Below are 25,593 nucleotides of genomic sequence, written 5' to 3'. Positions count from 1 at the left end.
GTTAACTGATTTTAATTATATTCCTGTACATTAGTTTTTATTCATATCATTTTATAACAGCTTTACCATTTTATTACCTGGAAGTAACGTCAGCCTAACTACCCATTAGCTCTCTGAGTCATCCTGCTGGCTTTTGGCTTTTGTTTTTGTTGGCACAACATTATCGCTTTTCCAGTGAAATGGAATTTCCCTAGAATGCCTTAATTTATTAAAATAAACATGATTGGTTCTAAGGCCTTCTTAGTATTAGTTCTCAGGTGTAAGGTAGATGGATTGGCTGATTTTAAAGTGTTTATTTCTAGTACCTGTTGTATAACATCCTGCTTGGTTACTAAGCCATTGGAAAGTACTTGGTCATCTTCATGTGATGTCAGAACATATTTCCAAATATAGAATAAAAATATTTCCAAAAATTTTTGCCTCTCCTGCATCACCATGAGAAAATTTTATCACTTCTATCTGGCAAAAGTTTTATATTACCGCTACAAATATTATAGTATTGATAACATTTTCTAAATACTTTGTGCTGTATCGGTCCACTTGAGTAGTGAAACAAGACACCATTTGTAGCCAAAATTATCCTGTCCTTGACTGTGGCGTTACAACTTCTTGCACATCCTAAGAATTCTTCCTAAAAAAAACTTCTTGCTTGACTTTCTCACCTCAATTTCCATCATCATTTTAATTTCTCTGTGAGGATACTACAGTTATAAGTTACTGAGAACTGTAACACGTATACCACACTCATGGCTTTATGCTGAAGTGTGCCCCACATCTCTCCCACTCATTCTGCCCAATCAGTGGTTTTTCTGTTGTTGTAGGTTTTTTTAGCATTTAAATCAGGTGAATCATTGCACAATGTTCATGAGTAATAAAAATGGCATCATTCTTTTCCACTGGTGACAATTCCACGTTCTCTGGCTTATTACCACTTCCACCCTCAAAACGTAAATGTCATCTTTTAATACTCCTTACAATTGTCATTCAATGACTGTTGGAGCACGCACAGCGTTTACCTTCTTACCAGCTTCCTCAGGAGTCGCTACTTTAACATTCTCCTGCCTGCTCCAGCTTGTCTCCAGCTCAGACTGGACGTCCGTACCTCTCAGATGCCGGCTGTCTGTCCATGTGCTCCCATCCTCCGGTGCATTACAGGGTGCTGACCACCAACCCATCAGTGCCACACCGTGCTAACACTTCACCAGTTTGCTGCCGGTGTTTTCTGTTTCTCTGCAAGCAATGTGGTACGTCAGAGGAGTGGAGACAGAGGTAGCACTTGCACCATCCTCCTTTTGAGTTTTTCTCAGAGGTCAGATTGCCGTGGGGAGTGAATTTTCATAAAAAGCCCTGCTGGTGAAGTCTCCCCAAGTCACGCGCTTATGCCTGCTATCCACCTGACCGTGCTTGCTCAGAGCACAATGCCATGTGTTCCAGAAGTGGTGCTGCAAAAAGGAGGTTCAGATACCACAATATTGAGCTCTCTATGCAAAATTCTCACCAGCATGCCTTCCATACTAGTACACCATCAGAAATCAAAACTAAATCTCAGTTTTCTGTTTTTGTTGTTGTTGTTTTTGAAGCAGGTCCTCCTCTTTCTTATATTTATGCATTTTGCCTCTGCGACTGAGACTCCTGCATTGAGTCAATCCTCAGCAGTTGCAGGGCAAGCAGGCGATCAGGCCTAGTCAGCATGGGTTTATGAAGGGCAGGTCCTGCTTGACGAACCTGATCTCCTTCTATGACAAAGTGACGCGCTGGGTGGATGAGGGAAAGGCTGTGGATGTGGTCTACCTTGACTTCAGCAAGGCTTTTGACACCATTTCCCACAGCATTCTCCTCAAGAAACTGGCTGCTCTTGGCTTGGACTGGCGCACGCTTCGTTGGGTTAGAAACTGGCTGGATAGCCGGGCCCAAAGAGTTGTGGTAAATGGAGTCAAATCCAGTTGGAGGCCGGTCACTAGTGGCGTCCCCCAGGGCTCGGTGCTGGGGCCGGTCCTCTTCAATATCTTCATTGATGATCTGGATGAGGGCATTCAGTGCACCCTCAGTAAGTTTGCAGATGACACCAAGTTAGGTGCGTGTGTCGATCTGCTCGAGGGTAGGAAGGCTCTGCAGGAGGATCTGGAGAGGCTGGACCGATGGGCTGAGGTCAACTGCATGAAGTTTAACAAGGCCAAGTGCCGGGTCCTGCACCTGGGGTGCAATAACCCCAAGCAGAGCTACAGGCTGGGAGATGAGTGGTTGGAAAGCTGCCTGTCAGAGAAGGACCTGGGAGTGATGGTTGATAGTCGGCTGAATATGAGCCAGCAGTGTGCTCAGGTGGCCAAGAAGGCCAACAGCATCCTGGCCTGTATAAGAAACAGCGTGGCCAGCAGGGCCAGGGAGGTGATCGTCCCCCTGTACTCGGCTCTGGTGAGGCCGCACCTCGAGTACTGTGTTCAGTTTTGGGCCCCTCGCTACAAGGACATGGAGGTGCTCGAGCGAGTCCAGAGAAGGGCTACGAAGCTGGTGAGGGGCCTGGAGAACAAGTCTTACAAGGAGCGGCTGAGGGAGCTGGGCTTGTTCAGCCTGGAGAAAAGGAGGCTCAGGGGTGACCTTATTGCTCTCTACAGGTACCTCAAGGGAGGCTGTAGCGAGGTGGGGGTTAGTCTGTTCTCCCACGTGCCTGGTGACAGGATGAGGGGGAATGGGCTTAAGTTGCGCCAGGGGAGTTTTAGGTTGGATGTTAGAAAGAACTTCTTTACCGAAAGGGTTGTTAGTCACTGGAACGGGCTGCCCAGGGAAGTGGTGGAGTCACCATCCCTGGAGGTCTTTAAAAGACGTTTAGATGTAGAGCTTAGGGATATGGTTTAGTGGGGACTGTTAGTGTTAGGTCAGAGGTTGGACTTGATGATCTTGAGGTCTCTTCCAACCTAGAAAATTCTGTGATTCTGTGATTCTGTGATATTTGGAAGATGTATCGTATTTTTATTTGAAAACGTTGAATATTTTTATTTCTTGTCTTAGAATACGGTGTGGTAAAAAGGGGATGATATGAGTGCTGAGGGAACTATAGCATCTAGCTATAAGTTGGTGTTACTGAAGATTACTCTCCAGGAGCAGAGCACGCTGCATGTTTTACAGTGAGCATTCAAGTTTGTTCAGCATTCAGAAGCAGTAGCCAGCTGGAGGTGATAAACAAAAATTGAGGATAGAGCATATGTCCTTGCTTCCTTATTTTAAATTAGATACCTTCCAAGGGCAGGGCCCTCAGTGAAATTTTCCCCTCTGCCTTCCTCTTGCATTCCTGAAATAAAATTATTGCCGCTGAAGGCTCTCCTATCTGCAGCAGATATGACCAGCAAAACCAGTGTTTCCTTAATACATGTATGTTGCAATGAAAGCTTTATTACTATTATTATTACTAAATTTTATTTTAGTAATATTCCCACTTAGACCTGCCAAAGGTTAGAGAAGGAACCAGAAGTAAAGAATTATTTCTTTCTATAAGTTTTATTATGTAGAGGACTGAAATACTGATAGATGATGAGCAGAGAGGGAGAGAAAGAGCCGACAGGGTTCAACTGCACCTATTCCTTCACGGGCTTACAGTCTGTCTTGCAACTGAAGAAGGAGAAGAACAGTAATCAAAAGAAACTAGAATGTACAAATAACTCTAAATGGAGGCTTTTCTTTCCCTAGTTATTTTGTGCTCTGTTTAAAGTGGACATCTTATTACATAGATTTCACCTATTATTTTCCAGTGACAGGGACTCAAAACCCAGTGATGACTGAGTGTCACACATTTGACCTGTGGTCAGAATGGTTTGGTCAAGTTCATGTTGCTAAAGAAATCTTTAGATCTCGTGAATGCATAAGAACATCTAGTTCCTTCCAGAATAAAGATCACAGAAGGACTTTGTGTAAAAACAAGTACAGTCCTACTGTAGCAGCAGTATTTTGCTTGACATGACCAATGCAGAAGAGAACTAAGAAAGAGTCCCAGTGATGGAGCCACAGTTTTTCTGAATCCAGACTTGTTTGGATGTTTTGAAAGAGAAAATGAAATTGTCACATGGCTGCTGATCACATAGTGAGTGAATTGTTTCTAACTACGTGTGCTCGGGGAGATAGACTCCGCAGCTGGGAAATCCCCAACATGTGACTGGTACAGCTGTGTTTGATAGCGTGATTAAGCTTTACGGCAGACCTGAGGATTTCACCGGGTTGCATCTGTACCTGTGGGTGTCTGCCTGTTGCAGCATTCAAGAAACTGCCAAATGTGTTTCAGAGTTTGCATCAGCAGCTGAATGCCTGAGCTCCTCGAACTGTGCTAATCTTTTGCTGATAAAGCAATGAGGAAATTGAGTCCCAAGTGCAGGGAGGAAGAATGTTTCTCTTCAAGGGTGACTATGGTATCTTTAGGTCATCTGCATTGGTGCCGTGCTGCCAAAGGGCATAAATAAATGGTTAGGAAAAGGAGAAGCTGGGACTTCTGCTTTTCTTCAGGCTATTTTTATGCTTATCCATCTGCATCTTGTTCTCGTGTTTTCTCCCCCTGTGGCATCTTGTCAGCAATGGAGATGGTGAGTTGTTTGGGATAGGAGCTCTTTGCTACTCATTGGTACGGTGCCAAGGGTAACAGGACTTGATTCCCTGTGGGGTTTGTCGGATCTTCTGTAATACAGATTTGTGATTTCGACTAGCGGTTCCATGGGTGACTCATTCTGACTGCTGCATTGTCTCCTGCGTCAAAGCACCCGGCAAAGCGTCCCACGTCCACGTGGGAAAAGGGAGATAGGTGCTGCTCCGTGGCTGAGCAGTGACCCCCAGCAGGGCTGCAAAGCAGGCATCCTGCTGCGTGGCTGAAGGTGAGGATCACCGATAATTGCAAAACATCACCGCGATGACTTCACCTTTTAGCAGTCAGACGTTTTCACAATTTGCCACTCCCTGGAGGTTTTCTAGCACGCTGTAAGCTTCGCCGTCTCTCCCAGTTACGCACACATAGCACAGCCTGGCCGTGACCAGTCAGCTCTGTGATGCTGCAAGAAACCATCACGCCTTGGTTTTAGGATACTGATGATGCAGTCCCTTGGATACTGCAATCTACTAAGAAGTTATTCGTGTAGAACAGAATAATTCAGTTAGAAGAGACCTACAAAGACCATTGAATCCAACTGCCTGACCACACCAGGGCTCACCAAAAGTCAAAGCACATAAATGAGGGCACTGTCCAAATGCTCCCAGGACACTGGCAGGCGTGGGGCATCAGCCACCTGTCTGGGAAGCCTGTTCCAGCGTTTGACTGCCCTCATGGTAAATACATTTTTTCCTAATATCTGATTTAAAGCTGATTTAGGGGGAAAAAATGCATTGAAGTACCATTTTACAAAGTCTTCTATCTTATGAGGGGGAAAAAATGCATGACTTTTCACTGTAAGGTATATGCAGGATGGTATCCCTGGATAATACATTTAGCCTTTGCTTCTCAGATTTATCATAAGTTTATTTAAATGCATGATGTCCTGGCAGAAGCCGTAACAGCTCTGGTCTTTCTCTTCCATCTCAACTCTGCTGATCATGGGCTGGATTATAATGGTGTGGTTTCAATCATCCAGCCAAAGCCTTGCAAAACATTTAAAGCATGCTTTCCTCCTGCGGTGTGCTTCCTTACGTCTTCTGAGACCAAGGAGGGCTGACGTTTAGCAATTGTTTCTAAAGGTGAAATGGGGAAGAAATTGCTTGAGAGGGTTTGGGTCTAGCGTTTATTTTTATGCCTGCAATTTGTCACACATTATGGTGCGAACGTCTGTGGTGAAATGCTGTAGGATGTTAGCCTTATCTTCCCTAGTTGTAAATGTAAGTTTTGTTTGTTGACAAAATTTAATGGTTTTACTCAGGGTTGCTTGTGCTCAGTTTTACATTCTAAGTGGCAGAAAGCTAGTTGTACAAACAAATGCAATTTTTTAGAAAAAATATACAACTAGACTATTTATAGATTGCTATATTCCATATTCATATAACATTTTTTCTTTTTATGTTTAAAATAATGATCCCTTCATGAGGGCTTTAGGGGTACAATACTTCAGAAATCTAAGTATTCTCCGCTGTCACTTATTTGGTAATGAAGAGCAACCAATGCCTTGGTCAATCTGATTAATTAGTCGAAGGTTAGTCAAATTCATTAGTCAAATATTTGATAGAGCATGTAGGAAAGATTAGCACAACAGAAAAAAAAAAAAAAGGCAGCTATTATTATTCCCCCTATTAGTTGCTTTCTAATTTCTGTGTGCTTTTTATATATATATTTGTCTGTGCTGTGTTTGTTTGAGGAAGTAATCAGGTAAAAGGTCAGAAAGGGTTTATGAAAGTGAATCACGTACACGGGCAGTGTGTGTTCGGTGTGTTTGGACTGTGCCTACCTTTATTAGTTTGTTAGCCACTATACTGCAGAACCCGACTTAAAAGAGATTAGCTGGGTTGCACGTCGGTTGAGTAGATATGTTGTTGCCATGTAGCTGTATGGACTTGAATGGAAAATTATATAGTTCATTTAAATTCCACAGATAAGCCATCATTGAGTGCCAATTTAGGCCACATCCTCAGAATCCCTGAGTTGGAACTGAGATGAAGAGATACTTGTGTGACACCAGCGAGATGTCCATTGCTTTCTGGTCATGAGATGGAGAATGTGCTCCCTTCCAGTTTTCTGTGACTGTATGAGAGTGTTGTAGCCCAAGGACGTGTTACCTCCCCAGATTTGTGTTAACGTGCATAAAATGAAGTTGGGGTTGGGGACAGGGCCTCTGCGACAGCAGCAGAGAGCCAGGGCAGCAGTCTCTGTCATGCGTTCCTGCCCTTGGCACTAGGTATGGGAAAAGTGCCACAGCTGGAGTTCGGGGAGGGCAGGCAGGGAAAATCTGATGTAAAATAGCCACCAAAAATTGTAATCAGGATGGTGGAAGAGTCGGGTTGTTTTTGTTTTGTTTTTCATTTAAGTTGCCCAGGGCAAAGCTGACATTTCTGCACGTTGCAGCCTGCTTAGTCATGTGTCTAATGTGCCTTGTTCTCAGTGACCACCAGCTTATATCATGCAGAGGGATTTAACCAACCTCACATGCCTTACCACAGTGTGATAGGTCACTTGACAGTATGAGGAACACAATATGGTAATTAGGAAGTCTTTTCTTTCTTCTCCCCACCTCCAAAATAGAGGATTTTGTGCTTGTGGAAGGGTATCACGCTGCCGTTTCTGCGAAGTGACCCTTTCTCTTGATCCGCAGAAGAGATGCGACACGTACTGTTACACTGCAGGCTGTCGTCGCGCTGCCACGTCAGCATCTCCATTCTCACGTGGAAACACAACTTTTAGGGCCGAAAAAGCAGTTCAGGCACTTGCCCATTGTTAGTACACCTTCTGGATAAGACTAACAAACATTAAAGCCAGAGAGAATTCCCCGTAACGTCAGACAGAGAGATATAGCAAGATGTCAGTGCTGATGCCAATGTGAACCCTGATCTGCTAGAGGTACTACCTGGTACCTGGACGACCAGTATCCTTCTCACAAATCACACAGTCCGAACCTCTGAAACTGGGAATACAGCTCCACGTGCAGCTGTGGTGCAGGAAGGGGACTGCACAGGCAGGATAAAACATCACGTGCCTGGGTACTGCTGTTTGGAGTGAAGGGGCGAGAGGCAGTCGTGTTAGCAACACCTGTAAGTCTGCTTTAAAGTCTTTAGAAACCAAATCCGTGCTTGGGATCCTATCTAGGAAAGCACCGCAAAACTTGTGCGCGGTACTTAACAGCTGAAGGCTAAGCAATTCCATTGATACATTTCTGGATCGAGGCCTCTGGTTTCTTCTAACGACGAGTATAATTGCAGCTCCTCTGACCTTTAGTTGGCTTAATGCAGGCATCCAGGCTTGAAAGTTGTACATTGTACTACGGGAGTTCGCATTTGGTTTTCTCTTACTACACCTACAAGTGGAATGCCAGTCCGATGTGCTCAGTAATGAAAATAAACACTGAGCAGAACAAATGGAAGCACTGTTGGACGCAAGGGCTCAGTATAACTTTGGCATCATAAAAAAATCTTCAGGATGGCATTATAAGATTTTTATTTTTATGTTTTTAAGATGAAATAAATCTAACCAATTTTTAGCCTTTCCTCTTCAGGTGATGTAAGATTAATATACATGGAGCTGAACAGGTTTCATTTGTTTTGAAGTGTATGTCTTTGGAATTACCCCACAATACATCAGTTGAGCATTGCTTCAGCAGACTGGACTCTGCTTCTAGCAGACCCTGTGTTTTCTGCAGCTAAAATAATGTTTTAAAACTTAATTTGGAATATGAACTGACAGAAGTGGAGAAAGAGTGAAAGGCTCTGTAAAATGTCTGTAGTTACTTGCCACTGAATATGCAGACATCATGCAACTCAGATTCTTAAAAATCATTTTCCCCTCCTCATAGGCACAGAGCTTATCTCTTATTGAGATCAGAATTTACAATATTCAAGGGAAAAATTAGGATTATTGACCCCCTCAACCCCCTCTTTTTTATATAGTTATTTGCATAAATTCTCTTTCCCTATGACTATATTGATGTTCCATAAGCAATTGTATCCAAGGAAAAGATCCAGGTGGATAAATGTGTGTATGTGTGTTTGAAGATTTCGTTAGTAACTGTCCAGGTAAGGCTTCCTGAAATCAGGAGTTTATTTTACTTAACTCATGTTACGAAAATTGCACTTGGAGAGCTAGGCATGCATGCCACCAATTCTGGGAGAAACAAACAAACAAAAAAAGACACATAGGTTTCACAAATATTTGGACTAACGGACAACACTGAGTAGTCTGGAGAATGGGGAAGCACATAGGCAGAGGGAAAACAGCTGAGTTTGGGAACGAAAGCGAGAACCACAGCGTGAGTGGAAGGCACATGTTGGGTAAGTGAGGAGAAAAGCTGAGCAAGAGCTGTCGGGGCAGCATCTCCCGTTACCAGCTGGGGGCACCTCTTGGCTGTCTCATTTGGTTCTTGCACAGCTGGAAAGTATCAGGCTCTGTAAAAGGAGTTGTTAGTTTTATCTTGGAAGTATAGCTGATAAATAAATTGTCAGTTCTGGTTTCTGCCTTCTCTCTGCGGGAGGCTTCTAGCCCTTCAGCTAGACTGTGAGTACTCAAACAGGCTGAGTGCCTGTATTTGGCACAGCTGAGAGGCCGAGCCTGTGGTGAGGAGCACAGCCTGGCAGCAGTCAGAAGTCTCCTAAAGCTGATCTGACATTGATGAAGAAAGCTTCTGCGCTCTCAGCAGTGGAGCTGCTGGAGAAGGCTCCTGCTCCCTGCCCGGCTGCTCCTCCCTGTGCCCCTGAGCAGGATGGACATGGGATGTGAGGATGGGGGAATGTCTTAAAACGATAAATTATTAGTACTTACTGAATCTAGTAGTTAAAGCTAATTATTATTTGTGAAATTGGTAGTAATTGAACCAGTTATTGTGTTAGAATAAGCATCTGTGCCAGTGTCTTCTAACTGGAAAGACCTCCACAACGCTGAGTTTGGTCTAGGTGCTCAGGGTAAAGGGTTAAGAGCTGAATGGTTCAGCTAGTGCCAAGGTTCAATGTGCTTCAGCAGTGACTAAAGGCCAGGTTCAGCTTCCCCTGGGGCTGTGGATTCATGCATACTTCCTTCTCATAGCAGTGTCATCCCCAAGCTGTTCCTTCTTGCTTGCTTCCCACCCTTACCTGCGTATTGATTTGTCTCAGTGAACAGTTTGTGTGGCTGCGCAGTGAATTGGATTGGGGAACTAATCCAACTCCTCTCTTTCTCCTCTCTTTTCTGGGGGGGGGGGGGGGGGGGGGTTATTTTCCTCAATACACTTCAGCCCGTGCCCGTACCAGCAGTTCTCCTGGCACAAATAAGGCTGTGGTGTGAGGCGGGTATAAGCTGGAGGGAACAAAGTGTTAAAGCCAGTACTGTTGCTGAAAGAGATGTTTGTAAAAACACACCTTGTTTTGGTGCAGAGGAGCAGGAAAAAGGGTGTAACTGACTTCGCCAGGAATTGCTGGCCATGTGGTTACATGGGGTCGCTTTTGCTCGGAGCAGAGGCCCAGATCTGTGCCTGTGGACCTTCATTCGGATCCCTTTTTTTCTGTAGTGGGTTCAACAGAAATTTCACTGCCTCAAAACTCTAGAATAGTGTTCTGTGCTAGACTGGAATGGATGTAAATTAATTCACTGATAAAGCAAAAAAAAAAAAAAAAAAAAAAAAAAAAAACTGAAATATTCTGTATAGTACTGTTGTTCTTCAGTGCAGTCATCTCATTGTCCTTTTCTTCATTCTGTCCTGGGCACTGCTGCAACAGGAGATGCAAACAGCCTTTCCTGCTGCACAGATATAGATCCCTTCCAGGTTTCACCTCAGATCTGCCATTTCTTCTGCTGTAGATCATAGCACTCGAGGACTTTGGCTGAAAGACAGCCCCTTCACTCCTCTCCTGTGTATCTCACAACTTTGTCAGAGCTGTAGTTCCCTCGGGTACATAGTTTCCTTGCCTTCCTTTTTCCAGGGCTAACAGTAAGACTTTTCTCTCTTTCTAGTGCTTTTTACTTACAGTTCTTACAGCTTGGTAAGCACTTTCTCATTTTTACACAAAAAAATAGACATAGATGACCGAGTAGATTGGTCTCCATCAGAGTCTGGAATAGTTAAATAGCTCTCCTTGCTTCAGGCTATTGCCTGTCATCTACGTATTAGCAAGGGACCATTCCTTCTATCAACTTTTCTTATTTTTATGTGTTATATTTCTCTAATGCATATTTTTCATTAATTTGTGCTAACTTGCTCCTTAAATAAAGGACCAAATTCTGCTGTATGTCTACTTGCCTCTCTCATTCCACATCTGAGGCAACACTCACCTGTGTCACCCCTCCTGTTCCAGTCCTACGTTCATCCTGTGCTGTTATTGCCGAAGTCCTACAAGGCTGTCCTGGTACAACATAGATAGATGCCTGCTAAACCCCTTTAAACTTTGAAACTCCTCATCTGGGCCCTGAGGAAGGAGGCTCATCTCAGCCTCAGAAATGGGGAGAAACCTCTACGTTGAAGTCAATGACGTGACTCAGAAACCTAAGTGAGGTCAGAGTAGTGTTCTAGGTCTCTGGAAATGAGAAGGTGATGATGTTAAGGAATAAACAACAATAAAATCAATCCCTAATGTTTTCTTTATTAATTTTATTATAATTTTATTATAAAAACTCTTTAGTCCTTTGTCTTGGGTTTACCTGGCAAGGTTTTGGTAGCAGGGGGGCTGCAGGGGTGGCCTCTGTGAGCAGAGCCCAGCAGCTGCCCCATGTCAGATCAGAGCAAGCTCCAACTGCTCCAAAAGGGACCAGCTGCTGGCCAGAGCTGAGCCAGGGAGCGATGCTGGTTGGGCCTCTGGGAGAGCAGACTGAAGAAGTGGGGGGAAAAAAAAAAAAAAAAAAAAAAAAATCCTCCTGCACAACAGCAGCTGGGAGAGAGAAGCAGCCCTGCAGCCCCCCATGTCACTGCAGCAGGAGGGCAGGAGGTGCTTCCGGCAGGCAGCAGCAGTTCCCCTGCGGGCTGTGGAGAGGCCCCTGGTGGAGCAGGCTGTCCCCCTGCTGCCCATGGGTCCCACATGGAGCAGATCTCCACGCTGCAGCCCATGGAGGAGCCCCCGGTGGAGCAGCTGGATGTGGCCTGGAGGAGGCTGCCACCTCAGGAGCAGGCCTGTTCTTATCTCAACCCTTGGGGAATGAGTGAGTGGTTATGGTGGAGTTCAGCTGTGTAGCAGGGTAAAACCACCACAGCCCTTCAGTTCTGTGCATGGTCTGTTAACAGATCCCTTGCTTCAAGTCTTTCTCTAGTTTTAACTCAGTTCTCAGCTGGACAACTTTTGCATCAAAGTTGATGCCTTTTTGCCTGAGTGAAAAAGCACCGTTCAACCTAATGGCTCACCCCTTGCTCTGGCAGTGCTGTGCCTGTGTGTTAGTACTCCTATCCCTGTCCCTGGAGAACACTGTGCCACTCTTAGTTCTCACTTTCCCACACCATACTCTGTCTTCAGGCTGTTGGATTTCTCAACAAGGTTGAAGCAGAGTCTTCTCTGCCAAATGCAGCAGTCCCAGGTGCTTACATTACACTGTCCTCTAGTGGTAAAGTATTCTGCTTGCTTTCTAGTATCAAAAGCAGGGTCTTTCCAGGCACTCCTTCTCTGGTATTCATGTTTTAACGCTGATCTTAAGGCACCATCTTCCTTTGTGACAGCTGCTTAATGACAAAGATCATAATTCAGGTTCAAGGTTTATCTTTAGGGTTTCTTTGTTTTGCACTGCCTCAGCCATTCTTCCATGCCATTCCTTGAACTTGTAAGTGGAAGAATATTTGGAAAAGTACAAAGCAAAGACAAGAGATTTGAGTTACCACTGTTTCAACTGTAAGATTTTAATGTCATTTTCAACTTTTGATGTTATTTTTCGCTACCATTTTCATATGGTGAGGGAAGTAACAGTAATAGCTACTTCATCAGGGTAGTTGAGGGCTGTTGATGAAAGCAAGGTCTTAAATGCAATGGATTTTCAACATAAAAAACAGGGATGTATTGTCCTTACCCAGCCACTGAGAGAGAATCCTGTTTCTGAGGTGTTTTTTTTATATATGTTTACATAAAATCACAGTCTTTGGACAGTTTGTCTTTGGGACATTATCCCAGTCTTTACTCAGATTAGAGTATGCTCTAATATCATAGATACTCCTAAAAGTTTAACTGCAGCAGAGTCCAGTGGTGAAGAAATGTGGTTGCTGCAGATTAGGTGAAAAATGCAAGTATTTCCCCATCAGACAATTTAACTGGTTCCTTAAAAGCCAGCACTGACTATTTAGCAAGATGCAACTTTCCGTTACCTAATAGATTTTCCATATTCTACTCTCTGAAGCATGACTGGAGGTGTGTTTCAGCAAATTTCACAGGAGAGCTGCTCCTGCTCCTGTCCATACTGAATCTCTGCCAGCTACAAGTAGCTTCATCAGCACAGCTCAGCAGCCTTCAAGCACAGAAAGGAAATCCAAGAGTCAAAAGAGTTTGTCTTTGACGTGACATAAGCAAATATTAAAGGCCACTTGTTCAAAAAGTCAGTTACACCACAGAACATAAAAATCCCTAAGAGCCAGCACTGTACACAGGTCAAGTGTAGTAGCTGAATTATTTATTTGCTTTCTCAATTAGTGTACTTGTAAGTGTCCAGTATTTGTGAAGACACCCACATGGGATGGGGTACTGCAGCAAGGAGTTAGAACAATCACAGACTTCTGATCTAATACAAAAGACTGTCTCCACCTTCTGTCCTTACAGCTGTATGAAACATTCAGAGACAAGTGAGAAAATAAGGACTCTGTGGGTTTTGTTTGTTTTCCCCTGTTTGAATCCCAGTCTTAAGTGCCAGTATGTATTCAGGGTACACACTACCACTAGCAAATCGTGATTGCTGAAAACAAAGTAAAATAAAAACAACACTTATCATCCCCAGCTTCCATACTGAAGCAACAATATAAAGAAGTGTGATGCAAATCCATGTCTACTAGAAAAAGGCTCCCCCCGTAACTTTTAAGAACCAGGAGCTGCCTACTTAGAACTAACAGGATGGGCTTGTCATCTGCATTACCAGAGTTCTGCAGGGTCCTTCTTGCAGCAGGACAGGTCTCCTGCTTGACATTTGTCCGGAGCGCTCATCTTGGGAAGGCAGTCCTGCAAAACACTGAACATCTGTATATACTCATCCGTGGCACAAGTTCTACTCCAGTCTTCCGATGTTGCTGCTTCACAGATGTGCTAATACAGGTCAAGTTCAGGAGCTAACGGTTTAACAATGAGCAGGCAAACAAACACAGGTCGTTGGAATGCAAAAATCACCTCCCTGCCCAAAGGCCAAAGATTCACTCCCTCTAGAGGACACGGTCAGTGTAAGCCTCATGACGGTGCTCTTACAAATGGTGCATGGCACTGCTCACACTGCCAGGCAGCTAGCAAAAGAAATATGTCAATATGCAAAAGGGAAAAAAGAAAAATAAAAAAATCAAGACAGCCTGAAACTTCTGAACTGTTTTATTGCTTTGTGATTATTAGTCGTACTTTGACACAATGTACTTTGGAATAAATTGGCGCCTACTACATAATTTAAAAACTTCGTATCTTACAGCTCATATATTGGCACTATAGAGAAAACCCAGAGATTTGTCATTTTGACCCAAGATTAAAAGAAAGATAAAATATTTACACCCTTTATTGTTGGCAAGTAAACATTCATTGTGGAAGGCCCTTAAAAACAGTGAACAAAAAATAGCAACCTAAGTGCCCTCCAAAAATAAATAAAAACTCTATCAGGTAACTCACTCCTTTCTTAAACTAGACTTTATTTTTTTTGTGCTTTGGCACTCTTAGTGTCCAAGTGCACAGTAACTCCCTCATCTCATTACTTAAGGAAAAAAAGTAACGTGCTTCAGGTGAAAAGAGAGGAGAGATTCCCACACACCATCCTCTACTCCCACACAAACAGTATTTTCATCAAAAAAGTGCCACTGCTTCAGGATATAGCACATACCAAGGAATTTATAAATACTAAAGATTTTCTTTTTAATAAGAATCTTTTTGAATAAATAAACGACAGTTGATAATAAAGAGCTACGTTTGCTTTGGTGATCAGTTATCTATATGCAGCATAAGTTATCTTCATAAGGCAAGCAATGAGATAGCAGACATGAAGTCCCTGAGGATCAGCAACTCTGTGAAACAAACATGTTGAACAACGTGTGTAGACAGCCTGGAAAACAATCAGTCCCAAGGCATCTGCTTTTTGATCTCCAAGCACAGCTGCAGACCACACAATGAATTATTTCTATACCTCTTCTGTAGGCAGGAATACGTAAAAAAAAAATATCAGAATACTTAGTAGGCAGTGGTGTGGAATTAGTTCTTCTAATGCTGGACCAAGTGCTCCATCTTGTGTTAGTCCTCAGTATTCAGAAAAAGCCTTCCACTCCCTCCTTGATAACTGCTGGTTGGGCAGAAAACCTTGTACCTTCTGCCTATGAACTACTGTTGTCCATGGTGCCATATGATGGCTGCTCCTTTTGGGCAAGCATCGTCCTTTCTGTAGAATGAGGATGCAAAACTCGGGGGATGTACATCTGAAATCACAAGCGTTAAGGATTTTACTAGTCTCTCAGAGCATAACGTTGGGATAATTTACCCAGGATAATTTTTCCCCTTGCCATTCTTCTTTTCATCCATTTTCCCATTCTTCAGCTTAACACCCGAGGCCTTTTGCACGCTACAGGAGGCTTCCTGGTGCACCTCTCACCTGCACACACACAACTCGTAGATGTGGCACAAAGACCTCTACTTCTACTTCAGTCCCACAGCCTTTTTAGTGACAAGGCAAAGACCTGCTATACATGTCACAGCTTTCAAAGTCACAGAGCAGTGGCAATTGACTACATTTGGCTGCTGTCCAGATGTCAGGTACTGTCTGGTGTAAAGCCCAGAACAGCATTTAGAGCTGCTGGAAGTAGCACATCTCAACTACTGCTAAAATTTCAGCTGAAGGTACTTCTGGAACACCACTGGGAACAGTCAAGGAGCCCAGCTGCAGAACTCGCTGGTCCCACCAACACATGGAAGTCCTACAGTCCATTCAAACTAGTATGTCCTACACAAGCTCTTTGGCAAGCAGGGCAAGAAATTAGTTTTTTTTCTGAGAAATGTAAGAGAATATTAGTAACTCTTAACTTCTTACAGAAGACGCTGGGACAGTTCGTACATCTGTGTTGTTTCCGCTTTCGCATTGCACATCTTCTATCTGTAACCAGTAACAGGTGGGGGAAAGGGAGAGAGACAATATCAAACTGGTAAGTTAAAACAATATTAGGAGATGATAAGCACTTGAAAACTTGCAGAAAGAATTCACTGGGCAGTGCTGGTGCTCTAATGTACCATTACAATGAACTTGCCTCCAATCTTCTTCCATACTGCTCTTTCTCTTAGATTTGGTTCCTGCTGCCACTGGCACAGTTTCCGCTGTGCCAAGTGATCTGCCTCTAATGATCAGCCCCCTTTTTAGTCATCCTACTGGAATTAATGTTTGTGGACAGCCATTGCTACTGTCAAGGCAAGAAACACCCCAACATGACTAGCTGGTGCTACATCAAATACATAGGCAGGTGCTGCAAGGTATAAGGTATCCATCGCTTACCTTATAATTCAGCGGGATCAGATGCTTGAAACAGCCAAAACAAGAATAAGCCACGCAAATAGCAATTGTGATGTTGACAACCAGGAAGGTAAACATGCTTGTAGGTGCTATAAAGCCTAGAAAAATATCCAGAAGATATAAAAATACAGAACAAGAAAACAAACTCACTCTTATCCATCTTCCCCATTTTCAGAAGCCTCATGTTTTCTCCTTGGAGGACTGGGCAAGCCACTTCCCACCTCAACTAAGAGAACCTGCTTAAGCACAAAGCCTGCTGACTGCTAAAACTGATGAATGAGTTATTTTCCCTGTTTTTTGTTTGTTTTGTTTTTTTAAGAGGCTAAAGGCAGGCAGCTGCAAACTTGAATGCTAAACAAGACTCTCAGATCCTCCTTCTCCTCCCTCATTTATCCTGGACCCACTTCTAAGATGCTTTTAATTAATGATGTGTGAAATGAAATAGGCAGAATCCATTTATTAAATACGATGGTGGTACCAAACCAGAGGGCTTGCAAACAGCTCAAAGGGGAAAAAATTACCTTTACAGATTAAAAGTTGTTCCTCCACTACCTCCAAGGGAAAATATATATATATATATATGGATAATTGGACAATAGGACTGTAGCTCCTCAGAGTAAGAACTGATGAGAAAAAGTTAACCCAGCTGTTTCTAAACTTATTTGACCAAAACAAGCAACAACAACCCTCTTTTTTATGCAGGTTCTGGAATCTCCTTTAGAAGTTGGTTTTCTAAGCATAGGTTACATCACTATTTAACCAGCTGTTGAGGAAAATCTCCATCAAAGCCAACGTATGGGGTGAGCCACAAGGCAAACAGCAGACATCAGGGAAGAAGTCTCCACAAATCAATTTTCCCCCGTCCTGCATCCTCAGCACTCATCCCTGCCAACAGCTCTAGAGAACCATGGGACTTAAGTGCCCATCCCAGGAGACAGGTTGAACTGCTGGTACTACTGTTGTCCTCTGCTGTGAAGGACACAGCAGTGTTTTAGGTGTCTGATGGATAAATGGCATGAGGCTGAGGAAGAAAACAGTAGCTGAGGAGGCAATAGATGACACTAGCGCAGCCTGTCTGAATGCTGTACTGTGAGCAGTCAAGCGATATTTGATCCTGACTCAGACCTGGGATAGAAGTCTTCCAAGCCTTACATTTCTATGACTGACAAAATGGAGTATCGCTGTACTCTGCATCCAGGACATCCATCACTGCACCAAACTATACAAGTCATTGATTAAGCAATCAAACTTTATACACAGTGATTTGTTTTGTAGGTAAGGAAGCAGAGCACTATTCCCCCTCCTTCCTTCCCCTTAGCACAAGGAGTAGCAATTAAATCAAAACTTCAAGGTCCTACCTCTCATCCTCACACCACTTGGTTGGACAGCCTCGTGCACTGACAAAGCGTTGAAGAATATCCAATTAAACAATAATTCTATACTAAACCAAGCCAAACGTAGTAATGGTAAATACAGATTGGGTTAAGGTCCACAGCAAATAATGGTCTTGCCACAGAACCAGGAAACATTGTTATAAGGATTTCATTTTTACTACAACAAGTTTTCCTTCGTAACAATTAAAGACACATCAATTGCTGCATGTTTGTTTTTTTCTAAAGCATGCTCTAGAAATTCTGCTGTTATTTTAGAGGACATGAATTTGTTCATCCTCCCGGTTGCAGAGATAGATCTCAAAAAAGAGGAGGAAAGCTCCCAAGCATATAACTACCACAGTGACACCTGCGCAACTCCAAAGATAGGCTGAAGCCATAATTCTAAGTGCCTCTTAAATCCACTGGGAACTCTCTCCAAAGTTAAAGAATATACTGTTGGCAGACTATCATTTAACTACAAGTATGCTGGAAAAACACAATACTTTGCCATCAGTGCTGTGAGAGCAAAGAAGGTAAAATACAGTTAGAGTCCAAGGGCTCCCTTCCCAAGAAGGGAAACTCAATTCCTTCAAGCATCACCAATGCTCCTGTTCCATGCCAAGTGCTTCCTCCTACATCACGGGTAAAAAGCTGTAAGCTATCACATACCTTTTCTGATGCCAAAGCTGTTAGTATACTGCAGCCAATACTAATAATGCCAAGTATTTGCAAAATAAAGCACATCTGTGTATTTAAAACAAATTACACAAAACCATGAGTTTTTGAATCACTGTATGGGGTGGAGAGTCACCATCTCACTGCAGTCTTCCATATAAAGTTTGTCAGATGATGTAGAACAAAGGTCTTAGTAGCATTAGCCAACATTTTAAGATTTTTTTTTCCCAAACAGTTGTACAACAGAAGTAATAGCCAATTCACTCAGGCAAATTCAACTTATATACAGACTACACAAATGTGTGTAGTGAAGCCAGAGACCATCTACTAACAATAACTAATTCTGAACAGACTTTTCTTTGATGTTGGTGTGTTTATTTTTGTTTGTTTTTAAACAAACAGTTCAATTGGTCCAATTGAACTTCAGTCCAATTGGCCAATTCAAACTCTGCAGGTTTAGGGAACACAACTTCCTGTAAAGTGAAAAAACTGAATGGAATGTGTTATTTCAAGTTAACACATCAGCCATCTATGCCTTCTTCAGAGCATCTCATGCAAACTTGCATAAGCTGCAAATACTGCATACCTCAGTGCAACAGGTAACCCCCATGACTTCCCATTTACAGAGACAAAAAGAGAAGCCCATAATGCCTACGAAACTTCACGTTTCACATGTAAGAAAGATGGCAAGAGAAGTAGGACTATGTCCTCAGTGAAAAGAGGTAAAGCTTACCCAGTCGCAAAAATGAGAAAAAATAGAGCCATAAAAGGCAGAGAATTGGAGCGGCAAGGGCCTGATTCACTGCTGCAAAGTGCATCTTCTTTTCCAGCTTGGCAGGGAGATATGCATAGTAAAGGTTGTAGCGGTCAACCATGTGCTTCAGGAGTATATATATTAACCCTGGAAGGAAAAAAAGAGGAGCCAAGGAGAGGTTGATGAAGCCTTTGAAGACTTGATATAAGTCAATTCTATGAGATCTACACCAACAGAACAACTGAAAATCCAGATACTAATGGTAATTTGGGATATAGCCCAAATATGAACAGAGTACAGCTTCATGAGAGCAGCCTGCTTCTAAGGTGGGGCAGGGCCAACATCCCCAGGGTTTCACTATCCCTCCTCCCCTTCTGCTCACACTTCTCCGAAGCAACACTTGTACTCCCAGAGAGCCTGTGTTCCTCTCTAGTGCTGGCACATTGGCCCAATCTGTTTGGGTAGGTTTGGAAACTCCCTCACTGCAGTACAGATAAAGAAGAAAAGTCTAGCAATGACTTTGTCTCTCCCCCTCAGCCTTCAGTAAATGCACGACTGGATTTCAACTCAGCTTTGTTTTGTCCTTCCCCGTCCCATCCTGCACAGCAAGGCAGCCTGTGACTTGGAGACCTTCTTCAGGTCCTACAGAAGGACCACAGCTCTAACTACACTACAGGGCAGCTGCGCTCTACCCACGTACCCTGAACTAATTAGCTGGTTGTCTAAGCCAGCAGGTCAAGCAGAGTACACAGCATTTCCTTTCCTGCCAAAGGATAGGTACGGCATTCGCCAAGATGTCGTCCCAAACAAAGCAGCCAGGACATCATTAGGTTGCATCCCTGGGGTCAAGACCACAGAGCATGTAGCTGTCAATAGAACAGTGACGGCCACAGCCCCTTTTTCTCATTCAGGGCATGGAATTTTAGACACATTGTTTGCAACACAGTAGAGCTGCAGCACTGAAAAGGACAGATAGTCTTCCAGTCTGGCTGCTTGAAATGGACCTCCAGATACCTTATGCAGCCTGCTTCTCCTAGACCTCAAGAACCCAGAGATAAAAATAATCCCCTCACACCCAAACTTATCTGAACTCCTATGCTTAACTACTAAAATCCACCACCAGAGCTAATTGAGACAACACTCAAAATAAGCATTTAATATTCATCAAATACAGTTTCAACTTCTAAATGCAGCGCAAGAACTCATTCATCATCTTCTGTCCTATTTTTCCCCACAGGAAGGGATGAAAACTTTAATTAAAGTCCTAAGGATCATCAGCATCTGAACCATACCAAGAACCCAGAATTGGGCCTTCCGTAACTCCCCCTTGCCTCAACCTCACTCAGTGTCCACAGCTCATTGGAGAACTTACCAAACGGGACAATGATGGGGCACGTAATGCTATAGGCCATGACGACAGTGAACACACACAACATCCATGCGTACATCGCTCCAAATTCATATTCAAATGCTTGTTGCTAGGAAGGAAAAACAAAACACTTAAAGCTCTCGTAACTCCTAACAAATTGTTAGGTGACAAGACAAATTCACTAAAGCAAGTTCACCTGCTCTTATTCTCTCCCTTCGATAGATCAGTTATTTCCCTGAGAGGCACAAACAACCATTATACGTAAGTATTGTGTGTTTTAAACAGGTACACTCAGAGAAAAAATGTTACTACTTCCATAGCTTTAAAAAAAAATCCTCAAGGAAAGTGTTTTCAACTACAAGAAGCAACTACTAAAACCACAAGGTAAGAAGTAATTGGGCCAAACACAGAACCTTCATCTCACTGCATATCTCATTGAATCTGTATGCTGTTCCTTGTGCTGGCTTTCACACTAGGGAAAGCTCAAGATGTCAAAGCTTTGGTATGGTCGGTGCTCCCATTTTTTTCTAAAGCTTTGCTGAACCTCTTGGAATGGGACAAAAATCTATACACATCAGTTCAACCACAGCAAGGTGTAACATGCAACAGTTAACAAAAGTGAATGTTTAACATGATTATTTTAAAATGGAGCGCCCCCCCCCCCCCCCCAAGGAAAAAAATAGAAAATAAAAAAGGAATGGGGGCAGCTGTATACAGACTTAAGTTTGTATTCCAACACCTTGAATGTCAAGCTGCAAGACAAAAACATCATCTGAAAGTTAAAGTTCAGTGCTTAAAATTAGACAGTAAGCATTAATCTGAATGTACATTTAACAAAATAAAATCAAATTGCACATGCTAGATGGCTGACAGAAGAAACTAACTGTGGACAGATCCAAATTTTAAAAACCCTGCAATTTAGAGTATAAGATAATATCAGAATTCTACTAAAAAATCCACAACATAAAAATCTGACTTGGAGCTACAAAGAGTATTTTGACCATCTCTTACTTGAATAAATACTTCACAGTTAAATATGCTGCAAAGAAAGGCAATGCAAACCTGTTACAGTTGAGTGAAATAAAGGCCAAAAAAAGTCAGGACATGATAGTTAATAGTCTGAAAGATGGGGGCTCCCACTGTTTCTTAAAAAAGCCAATTGTTTATGTGCCTCTTGGCTAAGGTGGGGCTCTAATACCTGTTTAATATTTTTTCTTTCTGCTGTGGACTTGGCCATTATCATGCGTATGGTATAAAGGATGAGGCCAGGCAGGCGCAGCAGCTCCATCCCATTGCCAATGAAAGCAGAGGCAATCACATAGTTCACAAAGAATGCTCCCTGGTCAGGCAAAAAGACACATCTGCAAGGAAAGACATCAGACAGTGACAAGAAAGCAGAAAAGCAAATAGAAAAAAAAAAAAAACATACAATGGATCTCTTATCGTCTCTGGAAATCTCTCTCCATAGGTGTAAGTATTAGCTACCATAAGAAGCGGCTAGAAGACTTCTGATAACCTTGCTGTAAAAGAGTACTACATGACTATAACTGCAGCAAGTGCAGTAAAAGTGTACTTTTATGATGCCAGTGCAAACTAATCTGTGAGAAGACCAGCTGAGTCGCACAGGTTGGATAAGGAATAAACCATTCAAGCAAAGGAACGGCAGTCTGATGGGGTGGCTGATAACAGACAAGAGCATCACTTGATGGCTCCAACGGCAACTTCACACAAGATCAGAAGACTATCCTATGACAGTGTTGTAATTCCTAATTACCTTCTTGTTAGTGACTTTGAAATAGCAGTTAAAAACATAATTAAGTCTTAATAACTGCATCCTATTCTTTCCCTCCAGCCACCTCGCGAACTAGCCACCATGCTCAGCTCACAGTCTGAGCTTCTAATAACCAATCTGCAAGTGTGCAGTACTGGCATGAAGTCATTTGTTTTTCTTGACATCAACAGTGAGTCAATGCATTTCAAAAAAGAGAACTGTTGCAGCTATTTAGTCTCAGTGCAATTCTTTGGAAAATCCTTCCTTTGTCAATGATATATGAAAACCCTCAGTATATTATCTGGTCCCCTCACCTGCATTACATCATCCTGTCTTTTCTTGGTCTTCTACAAAGTTCATAAGGTTTGGGGAAAAATAACTCTTAGTAAATGTTTGCATGTATTATCTGGCAGGAAAAAAACTACAGACTTCTCCACAGCAAAAGCATCTGCATTCTCTCCTCTCCTTATTTAGAAGCTCGATGTCCTCCCTAAGGTACCATCCCTGAGCTAATCTTAATAAACACTAACCAAAGTTAGTCAACAGCAGAAAAAGCATCCCAAATAATTGTACAAATTGTTGCCAATACTTACTCCAGCCTAATGGAGGAATCAGATGATTCTCTGTCAAACAGCCAACGGAAGAAAAAATCAAGACTGAAAGAAAGATGGTTAATATAGTTAGTGCCCAGAAGCTTAGCATTGTGTAAAATTGCTTCTCTTTCAGTAGTTCAGATCAGGATAACAGATGGAAAGAATTTAATCAAATAATCTGAATACTACTTTACTTTAGCTTTATACTTACTGCTGCTCAGAAGTAGGAAAAAAAAGATGCATAATAAAAGAAATATATCTACTTCATACTACAGTTCTAAAAATTAATTTTTAGCAGTCAGCATATAGATAAGACATATACATGTTATCCTTTTAGCTAGGGACAGTTAAACACAGTACAGGTCCAGAGAAAGAAAAGAGAAACTAACTCAGGTATAAGACGCTCAGGAAACTGGGTTCTCAGCTACAACAGTGTGGGCAGCTTTCAATTAGCCACTGATCTTTCAGTGTCGTAGATCAATTTGCTACACAAAAAGTCGAACTTCACAAACATTAAGGGCAATGAGGTAACCAGCTACTAGAAAGCAAGAAATCTGTCATTCAGGATCTGTCAGAATATCTAAACATTACTCTATTAGAGTACAACTTTACCTGGTCAGACCAAGGGAAGGCAGAATCAATACCATGAAGATCAGAAATATGTAGACTTTATGCATCATTATTCTGTTCTCTGCAGATCTGCCAACAGAAAAAGTTACTAAGAAATTCATATGAAAGACTTCCACACATGAAGGATCTTGCTCAAAGAAAGTCAGGACCCATGAGACTTCCAGCTTCCCCTACCATATACATCACTACAAGATACTTGCGAAAGAAACACCACTGGGATATTGACTGACTTCGACCAAGCAGGCTCTCAGTAGCTTCTTGGGCACAAACATTTCAGAACGTTAGTCCAGATGCTGCGTTAACAAAACTAACGCCCTGTACCACAAGCAAGGGGATGAGCACACATGCATATCATCTAATGATACTCCCATCTCTCAGCAGCTTGTAAACAAACTCCTCTTCAAATACTCTGCTAAGAAGGATCAGGCAGGTTGTTGAAGGGCACCAGTGCCAAGAAACTAGACACTTAGACAAGCTACTTAATTATACTTGCCAAGAGTCAAGACTTCAGGAACCTAACACTACTAACACTATACCGCTCCTACAGTAGTAGGAACATCGTTCTAAAGACACATCGTTGCCAGAACAGTGCAGAGATGCCATACACAATTCAGACTCTTTTAAAGATGCTGTCTCATATGGCATTAAAACCAGAGAGTTTTTATAGGATCACATGGCCACTGGGTACTGTGGGACAAATCAGTTAGTATAATTATACTAAGGCTTAAAATCAGACCTGCAATTACTAGTGACTCTAGAAAACTATTTCAGCCAATTCAGAAGGGCTCAAAGTTCATGTGTTTAGAACAACTATCAACAAAAAAGTTGATAAAATGCATACAGTTTTGACAAATAAACAGCAAATTGTAGACAGATTATGAGAAAATGGTACAAAACTAAAAAGGATTTGACCTCAGAACATAAAAACAAATAAGCAATGGCTGCAGATAGAAGATTGAATGAAGTGTAACTAGGATTCAGTGCACACTATCATGCTTTTATCTGACTGTAGGTAAACTGGAGATTAAGTCCAGTATGCGAAACCAGGCTGTGCTGAATACCCCAGGTTAGCAGCACATCACCAGTCCTATCTGAAAATCTTGCATCAACAGATCTGACAGGCCTCGGTCCTGTAGGTCTTCCAGAACACCACTAACAATATCCAGTAGCACTGATTTGTGCACTGTTACATCCAATTGTTTTTTCCATGTGAAACACCACCAAGAAGGATGTCCTTCTTTTAGGTAGCACGCCAGCACTTGGAACACTTTTTCTTGAAGTAGGATTCAGGGACTCAGAGGGTGGTGAGGCACTGGTACAGGTTACCCAGAGAGGCTGGGGATGCCCCATCCCTGGAGGTGTTCAAGGCCAGGCTAGATGACACCCTGGGCAACCTGATCTAGTGGGTGGCATCCCTGCCCATGGCAGTGTGGTTAGTACTAGATGGTCTTTGAGGTCCCTTCCAACCCAAGCTGTTCTATGGTTCTATGATATGATTCTATCGTGACTCTTACATTCTCAGCCTGGAGAGGATCCAAACACATAGCTCCTACCTTCCCAGTGAGCTAGTTACAGGGTCAGAGGTATTACCCATACTCCTGTTGAAGTTACATTTCTTTCCAAGTAAGTTTTAAACACAAAGTTTATGTGATGAGGAAGCATAAGCAAATCACGTGGTCAGATGTGTAATTAATACAGCAAGTGTAATAACTCCAAAGTGTTCGGTATCGCATTAGAAAGTGATGAGAACATGGTATTCCTGGCTATGAGAGATCTGGAGATTTAAAAGCACCATAAAAGATAAGCACTTTCTCAATTGTTTCTAGTAATACAGCTGATAAGACCAAAACAGAGGAAGATCTTGCTTACTTTGTCCAGTGGGACTCCAGCAACGTTGAGTAATAGACAATTGTTGGTAGCAAAGCTGAGAAGGACCAAAGCAAGAGTGTTGGGAAAAATTGACTGATGATGGGATTCTAATTGGAAAAAAATAAAATTAAATGAAAGATGTTAAAAATACTTTAATGCAGCTGTGATAAAAACAGAGGCTGCACTAATTAGCCTTTTGTAAATTATAGCAGGTTGGACTGTAAAAATTATATTTAGACGCAGACTTAGAATGAGGTAGAGCTCAGCACTGGTGTGCAAAACAGGAAAC

General features: G+C 42.5%; 1 protein-coding gene across 2 annotated transcripts in view; it reads right to left on the bottom strand.

The window, feature by feature from the left end:
* Positions 1-14,088: 14,088 nt before the first annotated feature.
* TMEM63A (transmembrane protein 63A) overlaps positions 14,089-25,593 on the bottom strand; it is a 28,162-nt gene continuing 16,657 nt past the window's right edge. The window contains exons 15-23 of one of the 2 annotated variants that reach the window (XM_035321945.1): positions 25,305-25,411; positions 23,418-23,504; positions 22,806-22,868; positions 21,640-21,802; positions 20,445-20,550; positions 19,052-19,219; positions 16,253-16,368; positions 15,790-15,859; positions 14,089-15,188 (exon numbers count right to left, since the gene is read on the bottom strand). In XM_035321945.1, coding sequence (XP_035177836.1) covers positions 15,094-15,188; positions 15,790-15,859; positions 16,253-16,368; positions 19,052-19,219; positions 20,445-20,550; positions 21,640-21,802; positions 22,806-22,868; positions 23,418-23,504; positions 25,305-25,411 — 975 coding nt within the window. In that variant the 3' untranslated portion in view covers positions 14,089-15,093. The remainder of the gene's footprint in view (positions 15,189-15,789; positions 15,860-16,252; positions 16,369-19,051; positions 19,220-20,444; positions 20,551-21,639; positions 21,803-22,805; positions 22,869-23,417; positions 23,505-25,304; positions 25,412-25,593) is intronic. The other variant, XM_035321944.1, reaches the window with a different exon arrangement.

The sequence above is a fragment of the Oxyura jamaicensis genome, chromosome 3 (genome assembly GCF_011077185.1).
Source record: "Oxyura jamaicensis isolate SHBP4307 breed ruddy duck chromosome 3, BPBGC_Ojam_1.0, whole genome shotgun sequence".
In the NCBI taxonomy this organism is placed as follows: Eukaryota; Metazoa; Chordata; class Aves; order Anseriformes; family Anatidae; genus Oxyura; species Oxyura jamaicensis.
This window is presented reverse-complemented; position numbering and strand designations above follow the sequence as displayed.